The sequence below is a fragment of the Aedes albopictus genome, chromosome 2 (assembly GCF_035046485.1).
Source record: "Aedes albopictus strain Foshan chromosome 2, AalbF5, whole genome shotgun sequence".
Lineage (NCBI taxonomy): Eukaryota > Metazoa > Arthropoda > Insecta > Diptera > Culicidae > Aedes > Aedes albopictus.
The window spans coordinates 177750817-177766386 of record NC_085137.1 but is presented as its reverse complement, the minus strand read 5'-3'; the positions used below and the strand labels follow the sequence as shown (position 1 = coordinate 177766386).

General features: G+C 44.2%; 1 protein-coding gene across 1 annotated transcript; it reads right to left on the bottom strand.

Moving 5' to 3' along the window:
* Positions 1-1452: 1452 nt before the first annotated feature.
* LOC134286277 (uncharacterized) lies at positions 1453-4287 on the bottom strand. The gene is made up of 2 exons (XM_062847867.1): positions 4018-4287; positions 1453-3687 (listed from the first exon to the last, which is right to left on the bottom strand). Exons 1-2 carry the CDS (start codon positions 4285-4287, stop codon positions 1453-1455), a joined length of 2505 nt encoding a protein of 834 aa, XP_062703851.1.
* Between the last annotated feature and the right edge of the window lie 11283 nt (positions 4288-15570).

Below are 15570 nucleotides of genomic sequence, written 5' to 3'. Positions count from 1 at the left end.
AATATGTTATGTAACACACATGAAACATCTTACTCTGGTTTGTTTATTCAGATTAGGTTCCAAATGTGTTGCGGAAAACTTGCGCGTCTTTTCATTTTGACAGCTTTCTAACTTGTGGCAAAGACGGTACAATGAAGTAACGCGTAACTTCAGCAGATTTTATGGTGCATTGAGCAGCAAATCTTTCACAGAGCTTCTGGTGTAGTATGTTAGGTGAGTGGTTAATACTCCTGGTGTCCATGGTTCGAGTCTGAATATATTTTTTTCATTTTTTTTATCATTCCCCCTGGCTCATGTTGCATAACGATTTAAAATTTGCGCTTTTTGCGTTCCAAAGAAGAAGCAATTGTGTTGTGTTGTCCTTATTTAGAACAGTGAATAAATTGCACTGATGTTGCTGGTACAGTACTTTTTCGATTATATCACGAATAAAAAAAAATCGCGTGATATACTGGAGCATGATAAAATTGAAACATATTTTTGCGAGTGTTTTTATTACTCAAAATACACCCAAATACAAAAAAGCAAATTAAAAAACTAACAAAACATCAAACCACGCAATGGAAATTAAAAATTTCAAGCAGCATTTTGAAAAAAAGCCAACTGGCAATAAAGATCAAGGAGTCATCCTAGACTGTATTTATGCTGCATTGTAGAGCAATGTGAAGATATCCCTTCAACGCCTCAACTAACTAGTGAAGACGAAATGGAGCCACATGAAATGGAACGCATGAAGTCTGAAATAGCACTCAATGAGCGCTTGCACGCTAACGTCATTATTGTATCCTTCTCTTTCTTTCCTTCGGCGTCGGTCCATAAAGCCGTCCTTGCCCTCAAAAGAAAAAAAATTGAGGGCAATGTTTACAAATCGTATGAGAATTCGATGAGGTTAGGTTTTTGCTGCAAGCCTCTATAGTTTGCTCGAGTGAGCAAACAATGAGTAGCATTTTCAGTCTTGAGTATTATTTAAGTTATGACATGCGTGTTAAACTGGCACAGTATTTTTCCCGATCCCGAACTCACTTACTGGAGACTCGCGGACCGACCTTCGATTTAAGAGTGGATGGAAAACGGCAGCGGCAAACACTGGGAGACCAACACACGCGGGTTTGAACTGGGTTTTCGGATTGCGGTTTAGAGATAGGTACGACGTGCACTGGGTTACAGGTTGAAGAAGACTGACTGTATTCACGGAATGGGGGTCCAGTTTTATAGGGCAGCGTACTCTAGTATTAGTAATTAGGCTTAAGTTAGTGTTAGGCTAGTACATAGAGTAGTATATAATAATTTTACAATGGAGATTTGGGTTTTCAAGGCCAAAGTAGCTTTCTCTTTTGGAAGCTGAATCATTTTACCGTTAGGTTACTCTTTGGTTTGAAATCATTTAGGGTACAACGATACAAATTCATTTTACTTAATTTGCTATTCAACATCCCGGCCGCCAAAATGAAGTTATTCCTCCTCGTCTGGCGCCGGACGGCTCACTACGCTCAACGGAGCGGTTGCAAGCTCTGCGTCTATTTCCACAGGTAGCAGACACAGCTTACTAACTGCCCTCTGTGTCACTCCAGCGGCTGTCCTTACCGAGACAACTCTTACGAGCCCATCCTTGCCCGGATGAACTTCGACGATCCTCCCGATAGCCCACTTCTGCGGAGGCAAGTTCTCTTCCTGAAGCAAGACAATCGTGTTCTTCACCAAATTGGCTGAGACATCCGTCCAACGGTAGCGATTCTGAAGGTTGCTGAGGTAGTCTCTGCTCCATCGTCTCCAGAAGTGCTGCGACAAGTTTTGAACTCGCTGCCAGCGCGACAGCCGTTTCTCCGACACGTGACCAAGGTCTGGTTCCGGTATGGCATTGAGTGGTCTGCCAACCAGAAAGTGTCCTGGAGTCAGAGGTTCCAGGTCTTGTGGATCCTCGGACATTGGTGAAATGGGGCGGGAATTCAACGTTGCTTCTATCTGAATCAGCACAGTACGAAGTTCTGTTTCAGTGAGCAACGCGTTCCCCACAACACGTCGAAGATGAAATTTCATTGACTTCACCGCAGCTTCCCAAATGCCACCCATTGACGGCGATCTGGGCGGTATGAAGTGGAATTCTATTCCTCCGTCGGTGCACTCCTTTGTCACGGCGTCCTTGTGCGCTTGGGATAGAAACAGTCTACGTAGTTCTCCCAGCTCTCGCTGCGCACCAACGAAGTTACGACCGTTGTCGCAGTAGATGTGATGTGGTTTTCCTCGCCTGCCGACAAAGCGACAAAGACTGGCGACGAACCCTTCGGTAGTAAGATCAGGTACTAAGTCGAGATGTACCGCCTTGATCCCTAGACACACGTAGACTGCGACATACACCTTGATCGAAGCCGCCTTGCGACTCGAGTGGCGCACGTAGAGAGGTCCAGCAAAATCAACGCCAACGTTGTCAAATGGGAAGGATCGGTTGACCCTCACTGGTGGCAGATCTCCCATCATTTGCTCGAGCAACCGAGGACGAGCTCTAGCACAGGTGACGCACTGATGAACGACGGATCGAGCGAGATTCCGCCCATTGAGTGGCCAAAACCGTTGACGAAGCGACGAAAGTAGAAGAGTCGGACCACCATGGAGAGTCCTTGCGTGTTCCGAAGCGGCGATCAGCCACGTCAGGTGATGTTTAGCAGGGAGTACGATAGGATGTTTTTCGTCAACAGAGAGCGCAGAATGATGGAGCCGGCCGCCGACTCTAATAACGCCCTGGACAAGTGACGGCTTCAGGAACCGCAACTTTGACTTCTTGCCAACGGGAAGCCCCTGCTCGAGCCGAGCGATCTTCGGACCAAAATGTTCCTCTTGCACACGACGAACGAGACCGACGAGCGCGTAATCGATTTCCGCGGACGACAACGGATCGGTAGCGCGATCAGTCACTTCGCGACGAATATTTTCACGGAACCGATGCCCCCACGCACAAACTCTTAGCAGGCGACCGAGCTGCGAATATCGGTCGATAATGTCTTCACTCTCTGCTATTATCGGTAACGCGACGGTTTTACGAGGTTCTAGTTCTTCACTTTGTTCGATATTCACCACGTATTTGTCCGGCCACGGTAACGTAGACAGCCTGAGCCATCTTGGCCCATGCCACCAGAAAGTGCACTCAGTCAAATCCCGAAGATTGACGCCTCGTGATATCATATCCGCTGGGTTATCTTCCGAAGGCACGTGGTTCCAGACGGCAGACGATGTGATCTCCTGTATCTCCGCCACTCTGTTCGCCACAAAGGTTTTCCATGTTGATGGTGGTGCCGCTAGCCAGCTCAACACCACGGTGGAGTCCGTCCACAGGTAGACGGGTACGGAAAGAGATGTGCTTTTACTCACCAACTCGAGCAAGTGTGCTAGCAAGAGCGCAGCGGAAAGCTCCAACCGCGGAACCGATTTACTGTTGATGGGCGCAACACGAGATTTGGCTATCAAGAGTTCAACGGTGCACTTGTTGTTCTCGTCCACTGACCGGAGGTAGATGCACGCACCGTAGGCTAGCTCCGACGCGTCGCTGAACCCGTGTAACTCAAGCCGGTGGTAGGGGTACTTCACTACTGCGCGGGAAACCTTGAAGTCCCGGATGAAGGGTATGCTGTCCTGGAATTCCTGCCAATCTTTCCGGAAACCTTCTGGCAACGGCGCGTCCCAGTCGAGGTGTTGCTACCACAGCGACTGCATCAATATCTTCGCTTGAACGATCGCAGGCCCAAGTAACCCAAGAGGGTCGAACAAACTGCTCATTTGAGATAGAACTGTTCGTTTTGTCAGCGGTGCATTTTCCTTCAGTTTGGGTAACTTGAACGCGAGGTTATCGCTTGCCGGTTCCCAAAGCAGCCCAAGAGCAGATATCGGGTTGTTTTCATCAAGCTCCAATAATGTACGCGTTTCCCTCAACTCTTCCGGAATGACGTCAAGGATTGCCTGACAGTTCGATGACCACTGTCGAAGTGGAAATCCTCCTGCGCGAAGCAACTCGATCATTTGACTTACAATTGTCATCAGCTCCGTTTCATCGCTGCAACCACTTAGAAGGTTGTCCATGGAGAAATCCTTCCTTGCAATTGGTGCCGCAAGCGGGAAATTCACTTCTTCGTCTTCAGACAGCTGCTTCAGCACCCTTGTCGCCAGAAAGGGAGAATTATTCAGTCCGTATGTTACTGTCACTAGTTGATAGGCCTTCAGAGGATGTTCCGAGTCAAAGCGAAACCAGATTCTCGAAAGCGGTTGATCATCGGGATGGACTAGGATCTGCCTGAACATCTTTTCAATGTCGGCAGCGATTACGAAACGGTGCATACGGAAGCGAACAACTCCACCAAGGCATCTTGAATCGTTGGACCGGCAAGCAGGACGTCGTTTAGGGATATGCCGGAACTTGACTTACAAGAACCGTCGAAGACCGTGCGCAGTTTGGTGGTGGCACTGTCCATCTTCAACACTCCGTGGTGAGGGAGAAAAAACTGCGGACGTTGGCCGAGCTCTTGGGAAGAAACCTCTCGCATGTGTCCCATGTCCAGGTACTGATGGGTGAAGTTGTGGTATAGTACCTTCTTTTCAGGATTCGCTTACAATGACCTCTCTAACGAATAGAAGCGCTTCGCTGCTTGGCCTTGGTTATCCCTTAACTGAAGCAAAAGCTCTTCACGTTTCGGGAGTTTCACAACATACCTTCCGTCCTCGTTGCGTGTTGTATTGTCGACGAAATGCTGTTCGCAGTACTTTTCTTCAGGGGACCAAGGTTTGGTCTCACGGACGGTTTCCAGTTCCCAAAACTTCTGGAGAAGTTCCTCGATCCGGGCGGTGTGGGTGGTAAAACAAGCACGAGGATCAGCATGGTCATGATCAGCAACTGGACACGCTCCGGATACAATCCATCCGAGGACTGTGTTTTGTAGAGATGGCAGCTTCTCACCTAGTTGAATCCGACCATACCGTAGTATGTCGAAGAAGAATTCGGCTCCAAGAATGATGTCAACCTTTTGCGAAACGAAGAAAGCAGGATCCGCCAAGGTTACACGCGGGGGAATCGGCCATTCCTGGATGCTAATGGTTGAAACAGGCAACTTGACGGCGAGCGACGGCAACACCAGGAACTGCGGTTCGACGGAAAAGGCGGATGTGAGAGACGATAACTTCGCGGAGACCATCTGATTCGACTTGATAGTTGCTTGACCGATACCGGAAATCACCACGGGACTTGGAGCATTGGTTCGAGAAAGATGCAACTCCTGGCATAGTGCACTCGTCATGAAATTGCTTTGCGAACCAGAATCTAGTAGACACCTGGCTAGCACCTTGCTTCCATAGTTTCCCTCGATCTCGACTAATGCAGTTGGTAGAATCACGGTGTTTGGGACCTTCACCGTATCGCAAGTCATCATGGCTACATTCAGGTCCGTGTACGCAAACGGCGGTTGCGACTGGGCAGACAGGGTTGACGACGAGGATGAACGGGAATCTTGTAGGCTCGGTGCTCTCGATGTTTGTGGTGGACTAGACGGCTGCGCCACCATGGCAATTGGTCGAGACGGTTGACTGCCAGACGAAGTTGGAAGTGCGAAGTTGGCCCCATGAAGCAAGGTATGGTGCTTCTTGGAACATCGGTTACAGGTTTTCCACGGACAAGCTTTAGCGAAATGGTCAACCTTCCGAAGGCAGTTCAAGCAGAGCTTAAGGTTTTTTGCAAACTCCAACCTTTGGTTCTCAGAGAGCTTGTTGAAGTCCGGACACTGGTACAGGAAATGGTCTTGGTGACACTTCACACATGTTCGAGGAGATTTAGGAATGGACGAGACAGGTGGCGAACTGACATGAACGGCGGACCTCACCGGTTTGGACTTCGCATCCCGATCTCTAAACGGACCTACTAACTGAAGCACCCTCGCATAATTCTGCAAATAGTTCACCATCCTCACGTACGACGGCAAATCCTCCTCATCATCGTCTTCATCGCCTTCAGCCGTACCTCCTAGAACGGCTGCCACGTTGTCGGAATCGAGACGGACGCAATGGTTTTCCCATTCCCTCAAGGTGTTTGGATGTAAGCGAATGGACAGCTGGAATGGACAGCTCCAGGCAAGCGTATCCTCTCCCAACCGCTTCAACACTGCCAAATGCTGCTCGAAACGATCGACAAGATTGAGCAATTCCTCTGCCGACTCCTTTCTCATCGCTGGGGTATCAAACAAAGCTTGAATGTGACAACGAACTAGCTGACGCTTATTCTCGTACCGTAATTTTAGTGCTCTCCACGCATCGCGGTATCCGTCCTGACTGACCGGAACGGAATTCACTATCCGCGACGCGTCACCCTGAACGAGACCCTTTAGGTATTGAAACTTCTCATAGTCACTGATCTCTGTACGGCAACCGATAGCGGAATCGAAAGCATCGCGAAAAACGCACCAGTCTTCTAGCCGCCCGCTGAAGCGCGGTAGACTCAACTCAGGGTACCGAATGTTAGTCACTGTTCGTGGGGCTTGAGGGGGTGGCGGAGTAGGGTTTCCCCTTTGCAGCTTCAAAGCAATGGCGCGCATTATACAGTACGATTTGTCGAAATTAAGTCGTTCAGTCTTGTACGAATCATCACCGTGAACAGTCTCTAATTCGCAAATCACACGACGGTATTCTTGTGCAATTTGCTCTAACCTTTCAGACCACGCATCGACCGAATCACTTAACACATCTCCTCCATCAGCGAAGATGGTTTTCAGTTGCTCGAAAGCGTCAAGCAAATGTTTTTTGGTTCCCCGCAGAAGCACGGGGTTGGACTCGGGATCTGTTTTCGGGGGCATTTTAACGTGATACGACACGGAACGAATACGAACGAATGCTCCTTCCCGGGTCAACGCGCGGGTTGACTCTACCGAACCGGGGCGAGCGACGAAAATGGACGCAACGCGACGAGCCAACCGATAGGCTTTCGCGATGTCGTGTGCAAAGAATAGGAAAAAAAGCGGGGTACTTACGCAACCGGTGTGCTCGTTGCTCTTCTCCTCGTGGCCGCTCTCGCTGGATGAAGCGGCGCAGCAAGTTGAATGCCAGCAAGAGGGGAAATTTCTTATGTACTCGCTGCAATGCCGGTGCTGACGGTCGTCACACCAACACAACGATCTCGGGAACTTTTCACAGATTCACACAAGTATCTTCAAAATCGTCCACTAACACGTGTTCACTTAGTAGTTCCGGTTTTCTTGTGAAGACCGACCGGGTTTCTGGATCATCCCACAGATCCAGCGAATTGATTTTGGTCTTTCACAAGCGAAAAAGTTCTACCACGGCACAAACACTTCAAAGTTCTTCTGCTGACGGTTCAGCCACGCCGACGACAACGACACGAATTAGCGACAACACAGAGATTCGACTTGCACTCTCACCGTTTGCAATTACCGTTGGCGCGTAGAGGCTCCGGTTGGCTTGTAGTGATCGTACCGGTGTCTGGTTCATCCGACAGAACCAGAGAGAAATTTTGACCACTAACAAGCGAAAAAAATGCCACTACGCGCGAGAACACTTATAGGCGGTGCTGACACGCTCAGACGCGCCGACGTCACTAGGTATCACCGAAGACCACATTATCAAGAAGACTTGCACCACTGCTGAAAATCGGGAGTCACTGCTAGCAGCGCCACCCCGGATGAAGGTGGCACTATTCATGATAGTGTGTGTAAACTTTCATACTAGCACCAATACACTCTCACACTTTTACTTAAAGGTACCACCTTAGCTCACCAGGCGGCGGTGCCGTCGGTGACGCTTGCCGTTAGTATCGAAAAATAACAGAGTTGCATGTCTTCTTGATAAAGTAGTCTTCGGTATCACCGAAATGTTGTCGCTATTGCACTAGTCTTCTTCGCGGACGCGTGGTTGGTGCCTATAGACGCACACTCAACCCGCGTGGTATCGAAAATCGCTTCCACGTTGTACGCGCACTTCCCCTCTGCACAAACCGATCACGCTTCCACGGACAACGTGGTTCCCTCGTACACACACGCACTAATTCTGTGGCTGAGCGACTCTCGCGACGCGCACTCTCTTAACGCTCTCTTTTTCTTCCCTCGCTTCAAGCCACGCTTCCCCACACTACCGTCACGTATGCAGCAATCGTACGAAAATGATCTGGCCACGTGGTGGGTCGGGTACACTGACGCTGTTTGATCTTTCTGCACTTTTGCCGTTTTTTGCACTGACCACTTGTCCAACAATCCGGCTCGAAGGACCACTTTGTTAAACTGGCACAGTATTTTTCCCGATCCCGAACTCACTTACTGGAGACTCGCGGACCGACCTTCGATTTTAGAGTGGATCGAAAACGGCAGCGGCAAACACTGGGAGACCAACACACGCGGGTTTGAACTGGGTTTTCGGATTGCGGTTTAGAGATAGGTACGACGTGCACTGGGTTACAGGTTGAAGAAGACTGACTGTATTCACGGAATGGGGGTCCACTTTTATAGGGCAGCGTACTCTAGTATTAGTAATTAGGCTTAAGTTAGTGTTAGGCTAGTACATAGAGTAGTATATAATAATTTTACAATGGAGATTTGGGTTTTCAAGGCCAAAGTAGCTTTCTCTTTTGGAAGCTGAATCATTTTACCGTTAGGTTACTCTTTGGTTTGAAATCATTTAGGGTACAACGATACAAATTCATTTTACTTAATTTGCTATTCAACAATCCGTGCTGTCGGTATTTGCATGGTAACAATTGATCATTGATCATTTCATAACAGCCGTTTAAGTGATTTTAATGGTCTATTCTGACAAACATCTTTGAATTCTCTTATGCTAGGAATCTTCCAAATCTTATTTGAAGTGGCTAACGGAATTCCATTTAAAGCTTGCATTTTGACATTTTGTCAAACCAACTTTTATTGAAATGAGTTAAAATTGAAGTTTTATACAGCATTTCGTTTGTTAGGTAAATATTTGAGATGTTTTAGAATGCGATTCTAGATAATCAAGTTCAGTACCCGGTCTGAATCCCCTTATCATCTTTACCACTGAAACCATAGAAGCATTTGTTTTAACCATAATACAGATTGAAACCTTTCATATTGGCATATTGGTAGTTTTAATTGATTAATTTGTATTTTTTAGGAGTGGTTTCCCTTAGACTGACCAAAACTGATGAACGAACGCTACTAATGTGCAAAAGTAGCATAATTATGACAATTTATATGTCCTACTTTGTTGGGAATATGTACTTGTAAATATTTCTATCAAATATCATAGCGTGATGAAATCGAAAAAAATACCGTGCCAGAATCGAGCGTGATATAATGGAGCGTGATTAAATAGAACCGTGACAAAATCGAAAAACCACTGTACTGGTTTTGAAACAAGTCGTGTTGCTTGGTTTTGGAGCTCACTTAGCATCGATGCATCTTTCATGCGGATTATCTCTGAACCATAGTTGGTACCATATATCGACAGTCGACACACAATATCATTTGCCTGTTTCTAAGCTGCTAAACACGCTCACACCTTATCCTTCGACTTTCGCCACACGGCACAGACAGAGCAGAGCCTTGGAAACGGAGAACAGAATGCATATTGATTCAATTATCTGTCGGTGTCCATGACGTTCGTAAACTTACGGGGGGTGGTTTCTAGAAAGATTACCTTGTTCACCGCTTGACAGTGCTTGATGGTTCCCATCCTGATGCCCCCAGTCTGCCGCCGAGAACAACTGAGCTTGGATGGATCCTGCTGGTAGGCGATGTTCAAGACGGACAGAATTAAGTACAATTTTACGGAGTCCGATTCGAATGTACGAGTGCCTGATGGATGCTTATCAGATTGAATTAAATTGAATGAATGCCGTGTGGGACGGATCTCACCAGTCAGATGCTTCATTGTGTTCGTTTGATATCTGATTTAGATCTACTTGAAATGCAAATGGAATGCTAGTACAGAATACGAGACATGAGCCAATTAACCTAGTACTCAATTGATTATCTCATCAAGTTTCTAAGAAACCGAAAGAAGAAACCCGGCTTGTTAGGGTAAGATGTTCACGTTAGAGAGGTAGTTCTGGTCGTTGACAAAAGTGCCATTACATACACTGAGGTCATCAAGAGCCAGCAGCAGCAGTAGTGGTCATCCAATTTGCAGAGAACACACTGCAGCACTTCCTTCGTACAGGCAATCCACGACAATGCTGAAAGCTGTGTGCGGTCACTTGGGGCATTTTCATCATCGTCGTCAACTTTGCTCCGTGTCGTACGCTGTTGAACATGAAACTTCTGACAGCTTTCGTCTAAATCCGCCAATCGTAATTCCCTTCACGTTCGCCATGGTTCTGCACAGTAGGTATAGCCGAATGGAACGACTAACTTCCGACAAGGCGCTGTGGGAGTGGGGTGCAAAATGCTTTTGAAAGAGTATTTTCAAAAAGTCTCTTTCAACTATGCTGCAATTGTTTGAAAAACTAGCCGCCAAAGTAGCTCTTGACTCTCGGCTCCCACGTAAGTATCACGGTAGTGCAAGCTCTCTGTTCAATACCCAGCTTCGTTAGCGAAATACATAGGACTTCAAGGAGACCGCACATTTGTTTGACGGCTACAAATAGCATACCACCACCAGTGCAACCCCAGCAAACGATTCAACCATTGAGAAAACAACAACGAGTGAGCAAAACCCTTAACTTTTCCACAAAATTTCCCCAACAGTACCCACGTTGGTTTGTGTGGAGCTGCACGCTAAAAATGTGCAATCTGTAGAGAGATTCGAGTGAATGTTGAATATAGTTGGACTTCCCAAGCCACGACTTTATGTTTCTGGATATCTCTCTAAGTATGTCCCTGTTGGGACAGAACTTTCATGACAGATATTTTGTTTTATAAAACTAACAATAAGTTTTGTTATTCAACCGACCATTTTTCTTTACATATTTACATCATAAAGCAACATCATAAAGCAACACACTGTAAACAGGGAAGGCAAGCAGAGGTCAAACACGTGTAAGTCTCAGTCGTACCGGAAATCGAATCCAAATTGGCGTAATGTACATGTCATGATATGCTTTCTGATCTATAGTTCAAATCCGGCTGCCGTGTGGCAATATCTAGGCGTGCACAAATAATTCGCGGAAACAAGCTTATACAGCGACGAAGGTGCGTACCGTACCGTAGGGGGACGGCACCCACACGGGCGGAGTAAGAGGCTGGTAGCTTTTCGGAAAGACCTAACGAAGCTCTCCATCGAACGAGCTCACCTTCGTCATTCGTTTGTCGTTAGCATCGTCGTTAGTGTCGGCACCATTGTGTAGTTGATGTCGTCTTTGTGGTGCTGCTGTGGGAATTCCTGAACTGACTACTGACTTGACTGATGGCATCAGGTGCCAAGAATGGCGACAATCCGATGAAAGGGATGCTTCGTTAGATCATTTTTGTGGTATGTATTGCGAAGGAGAATGGCGATGTGGTTGTTTTCGGAATAAGTGATTTAAAAACAAGCGATTACGGCACCGATTAATTCCATTCTTTTTGTTTTCATGGGTGCTCACTTCTAACAAAAAATACAAAAAATAAGAAACAAAACAAATAGCGCTTCATTTCTTCGTTTTTCGTGGGATAAAAATGAGAGCCACATGCTTAATAAGGGAACCAATACCACCGACAAACCGACGTGACACTCTGTTTCCAAGATTGGCAAGAAAATTTAACCTCAAACCGTTTGTAAATCGTAACCCGTTCTGTCATTTTCGTCTTTTGACAAAAGAAAGCATGAAGAAGATGTCATAAAACAGCGCGATAATTTCCAGCTGATCAATGTAAACATCACATGCACTCTTATTTCTATCTCGCCAATAGAAGATACAATCAACCATACAATGGAGCTATTCAAAGAAATACTTCGATATGAAGCAAAATAGTCAATACGTTCAAAATAAAATATCTCAAATATAAAAAATTTCACCGGATGAAATTTTATTTCAACGTTCATAACGAAATGTAGTCTTATTGCGCAAAACATTAAATGCAGGTTATTACTTCAAAATGTGTAAAATAATTTGACAATGTAAAGTTCCTGTATGCACGCACACATAGAGAGGAAACTGTGTAAATCATCGCACAGATGGAGCTAGTGATTAAAAGGAGAACTTATTTGCCAAGAAAAATTGGAAAAGTTGTATGAGCTGGCACGTCGGTTTGTCGGTGCCAATACCCCATAAGAGAATTAGCAGATATATGAGATTTTTGATTGTTTAGCATACAATCGGCTGTAGTGTGAGCTGCTATAGCTGCTGTCATCAGCAGTTCAAATCTACATTAAAATTGGTTCAAATCATAAACAATTATTTATTTAACATCACATTTACGATAAAACATAAACAACAATAGTACACCACAATACTCGGTTTGTGGCTGCCGCTCTCCATCCCCGGTCACGCCCAATGCTCACCAGGTCACGCTCCACCTGGTCCGCCCATCGTGCTCTCTGCGCTCCATGCCTTCTTGTGCCAACCGGATCAGTCGTGAACACCAATGTTGCAGGTTTGTTGTCCGGCTTTGTTGCAACATATCCTGCCCACCGTATCATCCCAACTTTGGCCACCTTCTGGACGCTGGGTTCGCCGTAAAGTACAGCGAATCCATGGTTCATCCTTCTCCACCACACACCATTCTCCTGCACACCGCCGAAGATCGTCCTTAGCACGAGCTAAATAATCCCGGGAGGGTTCGGTGAAATCAAAAGCCGAAACAATCTGTTCGGTGGTACAAACTAGAGTGTTTATTCACTAACTTAGTATATATTTGGAAACCTGCACCGTACTGTATCCAGCTGACTCAGTGATGACGGTCTCGCGGTGGTTGATCCTACTCAGCACAATCGATTATCGTTCGATCGATGCCCTCGGTGCCACAATGTTGTTGATTGTTTATACGTCCTACTTCGCCTGGTGTTGGGTAGAACGCTGATGTCGCACGATGTTGCTATGCGGTGTTAACTCACGCGTCGCTCGAAAACTCCGAGTGCTTGCAGGTCCTCCTCGAGCATGGTCCATTAGTATGGGACAAACAATAAATTCTCGCTCCAGTCGACTTTTTTGATTCCATTTAGGTCCCATATGAACTGTGCAAAATTTCAGCGCAATCGGTGAAACTATAATTTAGCGCAAGCGGTTCAAAGTTTCTATAGGATTTACTATGGGAAAAGTTACACTTTCAAACAAAAAATCCTAGAGGTTGCCCCTTGTCTCTTTAATTCAAATCGATCAATGTTTCTTGTAGAAAAATCATTTATGAAACTTTCCTTCGAAGACCGCAAAACAATTGGATGCTGGTGGAAAAACTTATTGATTTATTACCAATTAGTGATCCAATGAACGGCTTTATGTTTTGTTTTATTAGCAGCACTGGGCCTAGGCTATATGAGAAGATTACAAACACTGGATTGAATAAAGTTTTTTAAAAAGTGATAGTTTCCGATAAGTATAAGTTCAATACTTGCAGATCTGCTGATAGGTATGTAGAGGCCCCTTCGTGATTATCAATAGTTTTTGGAATGGAGCACACAGATGGCTAATTTGTAGTCCTATTATTAACAATTTTAAATGCGCACATTTCATTCAAGTAGTTAGTTTAGTTTTGATTAGTTTGATGATTACGATTTTTACCTACAGGGGCCCCAAAATACAAAAAAAAATGTGCTAGAAATTACAATTGAATTTTACGAAATTCAGTACTGATTTGGAAGTAAAATTTTGAACATTATGAAAACGTCCCTGATATCCTAACACCAGGACCAAACATAGCTGTTAACATAGCTTAAGAACATTCAGGGGCCCCATTTACGAAAATTAAGTGCTGAACACATGTCACGTCAAATTGCTGAAAGTCTCTTTAATAAAGACAAATCAATCAATCAATCAATGTCACGTCAAACCCGTAATAACAATAGTTTGTCGATTATTTTTGCTCTCGTATAAAAAAATAAGTGCAATCAACGTATTCCAACTATTTCATCAAGTATTTCTTTCCAAGTATTCCTTGAAGGGTTTCTGCGGGAATTTCTTCGGGCAAGGTAAATACTTACCTTGGCTTCGGGAATATCTTTTAAAATTTATCTAACAGTTACTTAAAAGAGTTCTACAAAAAATCCTCTAAGATTAACTTCAGAACTTTTTCAGGGATTGCTTCAAAAATTCTTCTAAGCATGAATCAATGCTTACAATACTTACAATGATACCTGAAAGCTTTTCTTCAGGAACTTTTCATGAATTCATTCAGAAATTGCTTAATGAATTTTTTAGGCATTTCTACAAGCATTCGTCCAGAAATACTTCTTCGAGTTCCTTCATAAAGTCCTTCAAGGATTGTTTCATGAAGTCTATCAAGGATTCCTTTAGATTTAGAGGTTACTCCAAGAAGATACATATCTTGTGGGTGTTCCTCATAAAAAATATATTGAATTAATTTCTGAGATCATGTTTGGAGGCATACCTGAATGGACCCTTGGGAGAATTTTAGAGAAATGCTTGCAGAAATTTTTGGAGAAATTTTTAAAGGAATCTTTGAAGAATCATCTAGATGAATTCCAAGATGTATTCGGAATGAATCATGATTTTGAGGTATCTTTGATGACATTCTTGAAGGATTACTACAGTACTATGAAATAGTACTAAAAGTACTAGGAATACTTTGAGGATTTACGTTAAGGATTCCTGAAGAAATTTTGAAAGCAAGCGGATTTTTTGAAAATCTTAGCCCCAAAGAATTCCTCTCAAATTCTCAAATTAAAAAATAATCTTCAAAAGAATTCCTATATATTTCCTTGGAGGAATTTCTGTAGGAACCCTTTGCTGGGAATGAATGTGTTCATCCTTGTAGGGATATCTGAAGGAAAACTTTGAGAAATCCCTGAAGCAATTGTTGGAGGAATTTCTGAACAAATCCCTGCAGGTATAACTAAAGGACTAAATGACTTAAAAAAAACTGTTTAAGTATTGCAAATGAAATTTTAGAAGAAATTTCTAAAAAAAACTTGATGGAAATCTTAATGGATTCCTCTGGAAAATTTCTAAAGTGATTATGTGGGGTAGCCCTGAACGAATCGTTTGTGGAAATTTTTAAAATACTTTTTATGGAACTCTTGGGAATATATATTATTAAAGAAATTCGTTCAGAAACGCTTGGAGAAGTTTCTGAAGCAATCGCTGCAGCAACTTTCGAAGGAAATCTTTTAAGAAAACGTAGAAGTAAATGCTAGATTAATCGTAAAAAATATCCAAGATAGAATTCTTGGAGTAGAAAACCTAAAGGATTCATTGAAAGAATCCCAGTAGAATTTCTGTGAGAATTCTTGGAGAATTTTTATATTTTTTCATTACAATTTTTGAACTATTTCATCGTAAATTTCTTTTGGATCTTTTTCAGTGAATTCGTGCAGCATTTCGTTAAGGAATATCTTAAAAAAATATTTAGAAATCCCTTCAGCAACTACTCTGAAAATTTCCTTCGGAAATACTTTTTATGCATTTTTTCTGAATTCATTCTACATTATTTTTAGAAAATTTTCTTTGGTAATTCTTTTGAAAAC

Coding starts and splice junctions, on each gene's coding strand:
- LOC134286277 (XM_062847867.1), bottom strand. CDS start 4,287: ATGTTCAGGCAGATCCTAGTCCATCCCGATGATCAACCGCTTTCGAGA. Junction 3,688..4,017: donor AAACGGAGCTGATGACAATT/GTAAGTCAAATG, acceptor TCGCTGTGGTAG/CAACACCTCGACTGGGACGC.